General features: G+C 50.9%; 3 protein-coding genes across 3 annotated transcripts; 2 read left to right on the plus strand and 1 right to left on the minus strand.

The window, feature by feature from the left end:
* Window positions 1-3,409: 3,409 nt before the first annotated feature.
* Window positions 3,410-7,006, plus strand: BDV14DRAFT_188970 (uncharacterized protein; the record flags this gene model as incomplete). Its single annotated transcript, XM_073771137.1, has 10 exons — window positions 3,410-3,451; window positions 3,591-3,594; window positions 3,868-3,953; window positions 4,016-4,570; window positions 4,642-4,886; window positions 4,926-5,895; window positions 6,006-6,224; window positions 6,304-6,381; window positions 6,505-6,739; window positions 6,780-7,006. 10 exons carry the CDS (start codon window positions 3,410-3,412, stop codon window positions 7,004-7,006), a joined length of 2,661 nt encoding a protein of 886 aa, XP_073629468.1.
* A 205-nt stretch (window positions 7,007-7,211) lies between these two features.
* Window positions 7,212-10,438, plus strand: BDV14DRAFT_171208 (uncharacterized protein). The gene is made up of 3 exons (XM_073768352.1): window positions 7,212-8,952; window positions 9,008-9,253; window positions 9,301-10,438. Exons 1-3 carry the CDS (start codon window positions 7,223-7,225, stop codon window positions 10,352-10,354), a joined length of 3,030 nt encoding a protein of 1,009 aa, XP_073629469.1. The 5' UTR covers window positions 7,212-7,222; the 3' UTR covers window positions 10,355-10,438.
* Window positions 10,439-10,489: 51 nt separating this feature from the next.
* BDV14DRAFT_171210 (serine hydrolase domain-containing protein) lies at window positions 10,490-12,486 on the minus strand. Its single transcript, XM_073768353.1, has 3 exons — window positions 11,722-12,486; window positions 11,411-11,672; window positions 10,490-11,364 (listed from the first exon to the last, which is right to left on the minus strand). Exons 1-3 carry the CDS (start codon window positions 12,392-12,394, stop codon window positions 10,575-10,577), a joined length of 1,725 nt encoding a protein of 574 aa, XP_073629470.1. The 5' UTR covers window positions 12,395-12,486; the 3' UTR covers window positions 10,490-10,574.
* Window positions 12,487-13,080: the final 594 nt, after the last annotated feature.

The following is a 13,080-nucleotide window of genomic DNA, read 5'->3' on the forward strand; positions in this document are numbered from 1 at the left end:
GGAAGCAAATATTATACATGTCGAGTGGCAAGGTCTTTTGTACCACGTATATATCTGTGTGTCCCATTGTCAGTAAATGACTGTTGACAGCGTTCAATGCCTGTATATTGATCGTTTATCCGAGTTTCAACAATTTTACCTAGGTGTAGCGGCTTGACTTCCCTACAAGGAGCTCTTCTATTTCCGGGGATTTGCACGGCATAGTACTCCACAGCTTAAGGATAACATTCAGGGCGAATAATGCATTGCTATGCCATGGTACGCTAGACTAATACAATAAAGGACAGGGCTCAGCGCACGACAACCTCACCGCTATACTTCTTAACAATCCCCTCAAGCACCCTCCTCTTCTCATCGGTCATAACGCTCCTATGCACATCTGCACCAACATCCCCATCCATGTTCTGTCCGTCAACGACGACAAGATCCAAAAAATCATGCCCCTGACAAGACCGGAACGAAAAACTCCCAGCTTGATAAGGACCAATACACCTGCCGCAAAGATCCACATTGGGACAAACCGCACAAACATGTCTATGTTCGTGCAACTTAATATCAACATCGCACTGGTCACATAGTGCGCCTGTCCAAGCCGACACTGCTTTAACAGCGGGGGTGTCGTCCAGAAATTGCAGGCATTTGGCGAGGTCGTACAAGTTGCCGTCACCCTTGACGAGTGTTTCTTTGGCGCGGAGGACGACGCTCTCTTTGAGGATAGCAACCTGGGTATCTCGCGGTGTGGCTGTGAACGTTGGGATGTATCGGCCTATTGCCCGGTGAATGCCACCTGATGGGTCTTTGAGTAGCAACCAGTCGACTGCCGTTCGGCCGTACAGGTCGTGGTGGAGCGTGTCTGCGCCGCGCGCGGCGAGGTACGTCGCTACCTGGATGTGGTTGTATATGATGGCTAGGTGAAGGGGCGGTGTACCGCGGTATCCGCCGTCTTGAGTGTTGTTACCTGTGACCGAGATGCCGCTAGATTCGATCATTTGGAGAATGGAGCGGGAGCCTATCATTGCTGCCTCTTCCACGATGGAAAGTCCGTTGAGATATTGTGTCATGAAGTCCAGCCCGTCTTTCACACATTTCTTGAGCATGGACTTGAACAGTGTTTTATTCCCGTTAGCCGCAATGTGGAGAGGCGTACGGCCAAAGGAATTTCCAGCGACAACATTAGCGCCAGCGTTGATGAGCATGTTATGTAGCTGGCAATACCCCGTCGAAGCGATAAGATGGAGAGCTGTTGCGCCATCGGTATCGCGGGCATTGACATCGGCCCCATGTTGTAGCAACGTCCGTGCCGCCCCTAGTCTTATCTTCATGGAAGGGGAAGACATTGGGATGAACTTGAGAACCAAGAGGTGTAGCGCGGTTCTACCGTTCTTGTCACGTGCGTCAACTGGAATCCCAGATTTTAGAAGCGTTTCCAGTAGCTCTGAGGCGTCACTTTCAACGGCCTCATGTAAAAGAGTTCTATTGAGTGCGTCGACGGCGTGAATGTCACCGGCGTGCTCGACAAGTAGTTCAAAGGTACGAATAGTTGGGCCTCGCCTGATGACCTCGTGCAGAACAGTTGACCATTCTCTTTTCAACGACGATACATGCGCCCCATTCTCTAAGAGAAGCTGTGGTATATCGTGGTTTCGATGGTTTATTGAATTTTGTAGAGCAGTCTGCCCAGTCGCTCCCGTGAAGTTGACATTCGCTCCAAGGTTAACAAGCTCTCGCACGGTCTCATATCTCTCTCCAACAACTGCAGTCATCAAGGGCGGCCAGATTCCAGCATTGATGTCAAATCCAGCGTCAATTAGCGGTTTTATCATATGAAGGTGTCCGCATCTAGCAGCCGCAAACAATGGATCGTTATCATCGCTATCCCCGGGCTCAACGTGAGCACCACGATCAAGAAGTAGATTGAGGATATCTAGGTCACCGTGTTCAGCGGCAAAATATAGCGGAGTGTGGCCCGCGCGATCAACAGCAGAGACGTTGGCGCCGGAATCGATCAGCAACCTGATGACAGCTCTATCCTTGGACAAAAGAGCACAGTGCAGTGACGTAGCTCCCGAATGGTTGGCGTGGTTGACACCGGACCCGGCGTCGAGTAAAAGTTGCACGATTTCAGCATTTCCGTCACGGGCACATCGATGGAGAACAGTACTGCCCCGCCCTGTGGCATTATGAACGTCGGCTCCTGCTTTGAGTAGTACTTGAACAGCGTCCGGATGCTGCCCTGATACCGCACGACGGAGCGGTGTGACACCCTGGGTATCGACTGCATCGACTTCCGCTCCATAGCTAAGGAATAGCTCTATGAGCTCTGTGTATCCTTCCTCGGCAGCAACATGAAGTGGCGTCGTCGCATTGATATCGCATCCGCCCCAAATATCCCAACCGAATTCGACTAATAGCTGCACCATCTCAACGCTACCGTTAGTAGCCGCGAGAAGAATGCTAGATGCGGAGAGTCTCGGCACCAGATCTGGTGTCAGTTTGGCTGCATTCTCGAGGAGCAAACGAGCAGCTCGGACATTGTCTTTAATGATCGCGAGTCGGAACGCATCCGCCCAGGCTTCATCATAAACTGAATAAATGCCAGGGTGAGCATCGAGTATCATGCGAAGCAATGTCAACCTTCCCCGGCGGACGGCTAGCTGAAGAGGAGCCCACCCCGCATTGTCAAGCATATCAGGAGGGGGTGAATGATCGAGCAACAAACGCAGCGCCTTTATGTTAAAGGATGAGATGGCCTTGTGGAAGGCAGTGCTTGAATTGACACGCAGGTCCGGTTCTGCGCCATTTTCTAACAGTCGCTTGACTACGTTAAATCGATACTTCTGTATAGCCCATATCAAAGGACTTGTTCTTCCCTTGTGGTGTGCGCCGAGTTTGTATAGATTCGACGACAGGGTGTCATTGAAATAGGTAGAGGTGCAGACTAGCGAGTTGAGATCCTTGATGCAGAGATAGGTGCCGATATCCAGGATAATCTCAGGCGGGAGGTCAAGAAGACCAGTTGGGGCCGCCATCATCCATCAGCGTTAAGATTACAAAGACCAAGCGCTGTCGAGAAAGAGATGGAGTTTTTTGACTATTGATCAAAGGATTGAAGTTGGGCGCTTCAGCCGCAGGCACTGCCCCACCACAGCCATCCAGAGCCTCAGTTGCCCGTATCAATAAGTGAGGGCGCTTACAACAGCCATCGAGTCATCTGCAATAGATGTCATTCGCCAGTGGAATATTGACTCATGGTTTTCTGGGGTTTGACTCATCTGCTACGGCGTGTTTAACGACCATGTCCCTCCCAGCTAGGATTCCTATCACTGGATAGTGGAAACACCACCGTGGAGAAACACGACCTTCTGATCGTTGTCGATGCGACAGGGTCGATGGAGAATTACCTAACCTCATGGAATCTGCCGTATTCAAGAATTGTGTCACTTCTGCTAGCGTAGAATTCAAAAACACGCAAGTTAAAACAACCAACTTTTTTATAAATGCTTAAAAACTATATTTTAAAGGTTCTTATAGCTTCTTTATATAGTTAATAGCTTGTATACGAAATTTTAAGCTATAAATATAAGGAAAAGGTAGGTAAACAAGCCTTTAGGAATAGAGATTTTCTTTAAATTATTTTACTAAAAGATTGCCAAGAAATACTAAAATACCAAGAAATTTCAAGCAATATATATAAAAGTAATAACCTTTAATAACTTTATATATTCTTAATATTAGGTGTTAATATTAAGTATATAGTATAATAGTAAGTACATGCTTTTAAACATCTAGTTCAAATAAGACTTAAAGCATGTTTGCTAACTATATTAGGTTTTTTTGAACTTGCGCGTTTTTTAAATTCTACGCTAGCAGAAGTGACACAATTTTTGAATACGGTAGATACATCATTGCCCCAGATTATCTCCGTCTCGGCGCTTACAGGCTGCTTCTCTCGTGTGGGGTTATTACCTACAGAGACTACAATCGCTATCGGGACGACGAGGGTCTAGTCGAGTAGTCGGAATGGCTGCATCTGGAGGTAGAAGGCAAGGAAAATCCCCAACCTCAGCCAGATCTGCTGCGCTTTGCGAAGAGACTGTCGACAATAGGGAACATGGACAAGCCGGAGGCCGCCAAGACCGGCCTCGCCAAGGCGCATGAAATAATGCGATCGGAGGCAGAGACGCTAATACTGTGCTATACCGATGCGCCACCCCACACAATCGCATTGAATCACCGGTCGGGTAATGCACAGAATGAAAGAGAGGGTCTTAATCACGGGGCCAGCTCGCGGTTGTTCACGGATTGGGTGCCGGCGGCAAAGACATTGGCAATGGGAGACAAGAAAGCGCAGGTCTTTGCGCTGCTTCACAAAGACATGCCAGCTGGCAAGGGAGCCTACTACTACTATCTCTACGAAATGACCCAGGGAGCGTGCATTTATCTCAAGAACCAACACCCTGGAACAATATGCAAAGCATCAGTCGAGCTTCTCCTGGCATGGATGAGTGTCGAGAAACCAACAACGGGGGATGATAATAGAACCGACTTTCCGGGGACGTGGTCATACTATGTTTCGACATAAGGTATGAGTGAGTTGGAGGATGAGGATGATGAGGCGACTGATCGATACTCCCCGTGCAGTATAATCGACCAACCACCAATTCCATGGGGAACAATGGAGAGACTGCAGTGACCAAGGACATCCTGAGAGAACGACTGCCCAAGAGACCCACGCCCGCGCAGAGCCCCATCCAGCAATGGAGCACCGACAACGCGTACCGAACAATGGCAACCGGCAAGCTACTGCAGATCATCGACAAGAATGTTAGTGCGATGGCGGTAAATGCGGTATTTGGATCGTTGTGGAGAGCCGTTTGCAAAGACAGGTCCTACGAGAGATGAGATGACTTGGTGGATGCCTTTAGCGATGCCGTGGGGAAGATCCAAGACCAAAAAAAGAAGGACATCATGCAGGCGTGGCTGGAAGAATCATACGATTTCTCGCCCGAAGTGCAGGCCATCATAGACGCCGTACCAGAGGATGATCAGTTCCCATGCGTTCTGCTTGACCCGACCGTCAACTTTGCATCAACGAATCAAGTCAACGAAGCTGCACTAATGAGAAGGGAACTGATTGAGATATCGAGGTACTATGATGCAAACATTCTCCGGGGTTTGGGACGTGTCCTTACTCGTTTGACGTACATCAAGGATGCCAGCGCCATGCCGGAGCACCGGGCGGGATCCGGTGCTGAACAGGCCTGGATAATTCCTCTTGCACTGGCAACAGATCGTCACGGCAACGAGTTCTGGAAAGTCCTCCTGCATACCATTACCCCTGGGACACAGTTAGTGCCAAGAGCCGCCGCAGTGCTTGCCGCCCTCTCGTTGCGCATGGGGATAACGTTCCTGACTGACGTCGCTGCGTGCGAGATGCTGGGTGCCAAGAACAGCTGGAGAGACATCGAGGTCCCGGAGACATGGGCCATGGGCTGCCTAAGGCTCTTGCTACAAGCGAACAATGCCTACCGCGAGTTAAGAAGCCAGTCGGATAACCCGCAGAGTCTGCTGAACGAGAGCGACATGCTCCTTTTTGACAAGCTCCTGGCGTTCAAGACGCTAGAGTATAATTCGGATGCTCCCGTGACTATCGAGGTGCCTTGGACGCCGAAAGAATCGACTTATTCCATTGGACCTGTTGTCACCTGCCGGGTCTGCCAATGCCCTCGCGCCGTCACGGTGATGGGACCAAACGGGCAATGTGGACTCTGTCTCCGGGCGGGATTTGATGCGGAAGATTTTCGTGTTCAGGTAGAGGCAAGTCGAGCGGCCACTCCGCAATCGAAAGCGACTTGGCTAGAGTGCCGTGTTCCGTCGTGCAGAGCTCAGTACGTGGTATAAAACTCGGATCTCCGCAAAGTGCCACCAAGATGTCACTACTGCAGGCAGCAGACCATAGACGGTTTCACCAGTGAAACGAATACGGCGCCGGTCGTCGATTGCAGCAAATGTTCGAGCCGGGTGATCTGCCAATAGAGTACCGGCCATCTTCATTTCATGAAAACGCGTTTGTTTGCAGTGGCTGTGAATCGGGACGGGAGACAATTATAGAGACAGAGAAAACTGCAAGGGAACTTACAAAATACAATCCTTTCTCCTGGCTGGTGGAAGACACTGATAATCCTACCGAAAACCCTTTCATCAATCCATCCATCTTCCATCTGGTATCAACATATGGGTCCGGACAACTTCATGCGCCGCATCTTACTGCTCCCACCCCGCGAAGGGGCATTGACCGACCAGGGGAGGAAGATCCACAACACCAAGCAAGTCAAAGCAAAACTCAAACAGTTCGCCTCCGGCATTCGCAAAGCCGCGGGGGTCGAATGTTCCCTTTATTTCTCGTCCTCCTGGCGGTCGTCACTCCACCCCGCCTGTGGTCGAACGGGATGACAACAACAAATTTGCTCCGACTGCACGGCCAATTGGTATGGAATCAACCAGTCCGGCTGCATCATTAACACCGCGGCCCTTGCGTGTCCATTCTGTCGGCGCTTCCCGGCCCCACGCACTTTAACCAAGTACGGCAAGGGGATTCACGCCGTCCAGAACCTCAAAGACGCGACAACGAATCACGGGTCTTGGGTATACGCTTGGTGTGCGCGATGCTCGTCGGCGAAGGAATTTGCGGCTCGAGATTGTGCGCGTAGAATGCCGCCGGCGGTCACGAACTGGCAACGTGAGGGGTGCCTCGAGGAGAAGCGGTTGCAAAAAGGGAGGGAAACCGACGATGAAACCGTGCCCGAAGTGCGGCATCATGTCAGAGAGGATCTCAGGATGCGGCTACATCGTCTGCCCGGTGCAGGGGTGCGGGACTCATTGGTGTTATTTCTGTGGCAAGGACATTGGCGAGGGGTGGATTTACAGGCACATGGAGGAGAAGCACGGGGCTCAAAATGGATATGAGGCAGATTATGACTTGGGGATGGAATTTAAGTTGGAATAAAAGGGTACAATAGTGGCCGTTGCATGCGGCTCGTTAGAAGGTCAGAGTCTGTCGAGAAGGAAAATGAATTCGTTGTCCAGTTCTCCAGAAAGTAAACATGATGCCTTGTTCTTCAGGCTGTAGTCGCGTAGTCACATGATGTCTCCAGGCCGCGTGCCTTCCGTAAAGGGAACCACCACACCTGCACTTCCACCATGAAGTCTCCATTCTCCGGTCATGTCAGATCCCCTGGTCCACGAATTGGATACGCCTCACGCAATTGCTGAAGACAGCCCGATCAGTGAAGAGGATGCATTCAGCGGCGCTAGCGCTCCCCAGGCCGGCCCCGATGCAATCCTCGAAGACCCTCCTGCCAAGCTGGATGTGCCAGAGTTTATCGACCAGTTTCGCCAGATAGTGGATACAACACCTCTCACTGGGACCTTTTGTGCTAGTGACTTTTCCGATGTGGTCCTGAACCCTGGGCTCGAGATTGACGGTGTTGGTCCGGTCGGACTTCCGATATCCCCCTCTTGTGTAGAGGCCATCGCCCGCGTTGCCACGCCATGTCTAATTCCTGAGGGCATATTAGACGCTGGCCAAGCGTCTGGCACCTTCGAACTTAGCCGTGATGCATTTCGGTGTCGAAACCCGGCCTGGGATTTGCAATTGTCCATCTTTGTCAAGGACGCGATTGCTGCCTTCGGTCTTGCTACAACGCAATTTGAAGTTCGAGCCGAAGCCCATAAGTGCTTGTTTTGGAAGGAAGGATTGTCCTTTGTGCCAACTAGTTCAGCTTTTGACGATGGCTTGTTTGGTACTTTGGCTGTCTGTCTTCCAGTAAAGCACCACGGTGGCGACTGGCTCTTTCAACGTCGTGGCGAGTCTCACCGGTTTTGCACGTCAAATACCTCAGAATTCGGGTTTTCCTGGGCTGTCTGGTCTCCTTTCACCACGCTGCATGCAAATCCAGTAATCTCCGGTCATCGGATTATCCTCATTTACAACCTCATTCACCTCCCATCTGCCCGGATATTGGCCGCGCAAGAGTCTGGACCTGGTCAACTGAAGCGCTGCCTTCAACAATGGTCTGGGTGGTCTGACAGAATGACTTACTATCTCCACAAACAAGGCTTACCACCCTCTCAATGGTTCTCACACGTCCTGCCGCCCACAGAAGATCAACCCCATCTGGACCTCGGCATGCCCGCCATTTTTCAACTCCTCAGCCAGATATTCTACTCCTGTCATCATCTTCGGCTTTCCACACTGGAAGAGCAAGACCGAGAATTAGTAAATGACCTCCGGGACGCGTGCGTTTCAAGTGGTTGTTGTTTACTGTTAGGGATTTTAAAGATCGAAGTTTCTGGCAGGATAGATCCACAGCATCGTCGCTCGTCCCTCAAGACGTTTTCTCGGCTTGCCCAAGATTGTCGCACAGACTACATACTACGAAATGTGCTTGATGTCGACGGGGAGCTTGTCATTGACGCGTTTAAGACAAATCCTCGCCTTTGCTCATATGATGTTGGTATTGATCACGACCCTGACGATGTCCACCTGCAAGCGCACCAATATACAGATACTCTACCACGGTTTGTTCAGATATACCGCCATACGATTGCTATCATAGTACCACGGTCCTTCTACATCCCTTTGCTACTCCACTCGATCAAAATGGGTCGAACGCGCTCAGGTAAAGTCTTGGAATATGTACACGACAAGTTCCGTGCTTCCCAAAATAGTCAGGTTCTCCGTGGTCAGTTGAAAGAACTTTGCGCGATTATAGTTGCAAACGACACGTTACTCGAAGAGCTCTGGGAAGATGTCGCAGGCGTCGGGATGGAGTTGGGCGAATATCAATACACTGTCACAGCTTTGAATGACCGACGGGAGGTCTCCGAAGAGCTGACGGAGTTAATTCGTGATGCTGTATATCGTGACGGTGTGGACCACTTGCAGCCTGTGTAGGTCGAAACTCGTGTTCATTTATTCCGCAGAATACTAACACGCTGTTTCCAGTCTTGATCAATTTCTGAAGCCTCGGTTTGCGAGCGTCGCGGATCACATTGCAATGCTTCTATGCCTCTCGGAGCCATCGGAGGAGGGTGGTAGGCAGCATACCCCTGAGAAGGCTGCCGCTTGGTACGACGCCGCGTGGCGAACACTGCTCGATCGATTGGAGCAAGAGAGTAATCTAGTCGAGGCAGATGCTAGAACGCTCGCCCACATTGTCGTGTCTCTGACTGAATCCGATTTTGCCCGATGGTAACTGAATTTTTTAAATTATCGTTTCTTTGCTAACGAAGGTCTAGTATATTACGTATCGTGGAGCAGAAAGTCACCAGCACCAATTTTGATATTTCCTTTATCGCTGCCCTACTACCGCTACGCGAACAGGCTGTTATTCTGGATTCCGATGCGATAACCACGGCCTGCAAAGGTATCGTCGCTGAGATGATCAGGTCTTTCACCATGTTCACCAAGACTCCGGACGAGCGAAGGCCACGGCATATTGCTGGTAAGCCGTATCTTGCCCTGAGTTATCCCTACAATAAGGAGGATTTTCTCGATCCCAATCAAGTCGTCTACCTGATAGAGCAATTTCTGATCGTTGGCTATGATGTGACCGAATTGCTCGACGCCCTCCACACTAATATCCGAGATGTTTCCGGCCTGGAGGCGGCATGGGCCCTGTCGACGTTCCTCATTCCACTTCTCGTCAAACTCTGCGGTAGCCTGGACCTAAACATAGGCGGAATCTACACGCCAATTGCTACCGCAGTACCAGACTTCATAATCCGTGTTTTAACAACCTCCATTACAAGCCGTATCCACAATCGGCCCCTGCCACCATCGGACTGGCGCCAGTCCCTCCCAGGATTGGACACCTGCTGCAAAGACTGCGAGCAGCTCCGCCTCTTCGTCGAAGATCCCGTCGCCATCACCCAGGACTTCAAAATGGGTGAGAAGCGCCGCCTACATCTACTTTGCAAGCTCAACGACGCCTTCAAGTACGAAATGGTTTCCAGTACCTACCCTAACAGTCTGCGCGTAACCAAGACGGACCGGTGGTATCCGCGGCAGCGGAGAGATTGGTCTGAAAGACTAGAAGAGTGCAGACGCGAACTCCATTGCTTGGATCGAGAAAGTCCTCTCCGGAAGGTCATAGGCGATGATGCATACAGGGGTCTCCTTTTACTAGTGACCGATAACACCGAGCCGGACAGTGTTGTGAGAGATCCGTTTGGTCCTTGGAGTCGGCTGCCGACCCATGCTGGGTCTGGGACTGGAGCTCGAGTTCCTTCGGGCGTCAAAAGGTCGAGTATTCCCTGGAAGAGACCATTTATAGATCTTTCCAACGGATAAATATGTCAAGGAAATTCAGTTTGTGCAGCTACGCGTTGTGGCCAAGCTTCGTGGTCTCAATTATATATCCACACAGACCGCCCCACGTCACGTATTTAGCGACAGATCAGCCAACTACTAAAAACTAAAACACAGCGGAGTTTCATCACGGATGCTGTGAAAAGTGCATTATCGTTCTTCGGTCTGTTACTATCCTACTGTTCCCGGGAATATGAAAAGCCTAGGTCTGCATTGTAAGCCGGCTCAGCGACGTCCGCAACGCCCGCGGCGTTACCGTTAGAACCTTGCCCCCATGGCCCATCTCAAATACAAATTCATCGACCGCGACAGAACCATAGACCGGGCTATCGACCGTCAACCAGGATACACAGACATTTGTCATCGGCCCGTTGGGTGGTCCAGTGGGTGCGGGGGCTGTGACAATGGCTCTGAAGGAGATCTTGTTTTTGCTTTTCAGTCCGGTTGGATACAATCGGACGTCGAGATCGCCCTCCGGCTTCACCCACTGCAGGGTGGCTAGCGCCTCCAGCATATCCTTGCCCCTGTTCTTCCACTCCGTTATCCTCAGACCTGGTCCATCGTCCGTTGCAATTGTCAACTCGTCGGTTTTGGTTGAATAAGTCCCGGCGAAGTGGCGCGTCGCCTCCTCTTTCGCTGCTTCCTCAATGCCGGACATGATAATAGTCGACAGCAAATCGCCCAGCGCTGCCACCGATGGAGTAGTCCTTTCACCCGCAGCGAAGACCGTAAATCCGATATCGTGATCAGGGGAAAGACCGATCAATGCCGAGTAAGCACCAATGTCGCCGGATTTGGTGAACAGGTCTATAGCCCGAGGCTCGTTTAGGTGATAAATCTCAAACGGCGTTCCAACAGAAATACCACGGTCAGCGGTCCGAGCGACTCGCTTCATCCATCTTCTCGTCAAAGCCGGTGAGAGCAAATCGTGGTTAAGGATAGCTCGTCCCAACGTACTCAGGTCTTTTGTGGACGAGTATATTCCGCCAGTTCTTCTTCGTTAGCTTGAAGTCTAATCAGTTAGGTGGGTGCACTTACGGAGTCAAGTCGCCGAATTCAGTATCCCAGGCTGTTTGTTTGATCGGTCCGGGGATGATTCCTACCATGTCGTCTGGCTTGGTGTATGAGGAGCGTGTCAGGTTCAGCCGCTCTATCAGCCTCTCGTTTACCAGCTTCTCGAGTCGGTCGCCTGCCATTGCCTCAATCACGTATCCGAGCAATTGATATGCGTCGTTGGAGTACACGGGACTGGAGGAGGACGGCACGACTGGGTGTCGACTGACTGATCCGTCGAAGTATTCTATAACTGCGTTAACTCAACCGTCAATAGTAAAGGGAAACATACGTACCATCTCGCTCGCATGCCGGCATAAGACCACACTTGGGTATCAAAGCCTTCTTGAGCTCCGGGAATCCTATTTCAACCATCGGCTCTTGATTTGTGGCGCGGTCACCCAGACCATATGATCGTTCTAGACCCGCCATTTGACTAGCAAGTTCTCCGATGGTAATTTCCTCCCATTTGACGTAATCAATTTCGTCGGAAAACGTGTCGTTGCCCTTCGCATGCTCCACGATGACTTCCAATTCCGGGATATACTTGTAAACAGGCTCATGCAACGCTGCATCGCCGCTTTCCATCAACAACACCAAGACCGTCCATAGCTTCGAAACACTGCCGACACGGAATACTGTGTTCTCATCCACTCGGTTCACACCGATCATGTTGTTGCGCGCGGAAGTCGCAGTATGGTAGTACTCGAAAAGCGGTTTTTGATCGTGAGCGCTGTAGACTTGGACGGTGAACGAGGTCAGATCAGGGTCAATCGCCGTGTACTCTGTACCGTTCGCCGGACGCAGAATCTTCCTCAGCTCATTTGTGAAGTTCGCAGTGGCATTCTTCCACGCAATGCTATTGACTGCTTTTTGTGGAATCGGAAACACAGGACCGGCAAGGGGGCATGTTAGTGTCGGCGTCGCCGCCACGCACGCGACAAGGATGAATAGAAGGATAAATAACATTCCAGTTAAGGATTGGCCGTGGAGTTGATGTTAGGATGAAAGTTGACAAGAAGTGTGATTAAAATAGAGGATCGCACCTTCCTTGTGGCCACCATATACTTTGGCCGACGGCTCACTACATCGCCACACGCTCACGCCGTGAATTTGCGATGACCTCTCAAGGAGGCAACCAAGGGGCTGTCAGCTCACAAACAGAATTCAAGCAATGTCACCATTTAGGGAGGTGACTGGTCGATCCCTGCGTGAATCACACCGGACATTTACCGGTCGTCTGGTCTTCTTTGTTCCCTTTCGGAGTACCTCGGGCCCTTACCTCTTCTCCTCTAACATGCATGATTGCGACTGTTGCTTTGAATTGTCTGTTCTTTGTTTCGATGTTTAACATCGGTGTCCCCGAATTTGATGCCGGTTGCCGATACTAAGGGTGCATTGTGAGCGACTTCATCTCATATCTGAAAATTGAGGCTGATGCGTGGTGATCGGGTCGTAGGGGTCCCATGTCCGACCTCATGTTGCTTTTTCTTTGCTCGCGGCCACATCAACATTTCACTCGATTCTGGAAGCAATCCTTCAAAGCCCCCACATGAAATCCAGGAAGTACCGCGACTAGATCTCTCGGCCCCGGATCAATTCAGTGCCCAACGGCTTGAATCTCAATCCCCATGCGTCGGATATTCTGCCACGCG

This window comes from Aspergillus stella-maris, assembly GCF_047715825.1.
Source record: "Aspergillus stella-maris strain CBS 113639 unplaced genomic scaffold BDV14scaffold_19, whole genome shotgun sequence".
NCBI lineage: Eukaryota > Fungi > Ascomycota > Eurotiomycetes > Eurotiales > Aspergillaceae > Aspergillus > Aspergillus stella-maris.

Bases quoted from the DNA above. Each gene is read 5' to 3' on its own strand.
- BDV14DRAFT_171208 (XM_073768352.1), top strand. From the start codon at position 7,223: ATGTCAGATCCCCTGGTCCACGAATTGGATACGCCTCACGCAATTGCT. The intron at 8,953-9,007 runs GTAGGTCGAAAC...CGCTGTTTCCAG, and splicing joins GTGGACCACTTGCAGCCTGT to TCTTGATCAATTTCTGAAGC. The intron at 9,254-9,300 runs GTAACTGAATTT...ACGAAGGTCTAG, and splicing joins GAATCCGATTTTGCCCGATG to TATATTACGTATCGTGGAGC.
- BDV14DRAFT_171210 (XM_073768353.1), bottom strand. From the start codon at position 12,394: ATGTTATTTATCCTTCTATTCATCCTTGTCGCGTGCGTGGCGGCGACG. The intron at 11,673-11,721 runs GTACGTATGTTT...ACGCAGTTATAG, and splicing joins GCCGGCATGCGAGCGAGATG to AATACTTCGACGGATCAGTC. The intron at 11,365-11,410 runs GTAAGTGCACCC...CTAACGAAGAAG, and splicing joins GAATTCGGCGACTTGACTCC to AACTGGCGGAATATACTCGT.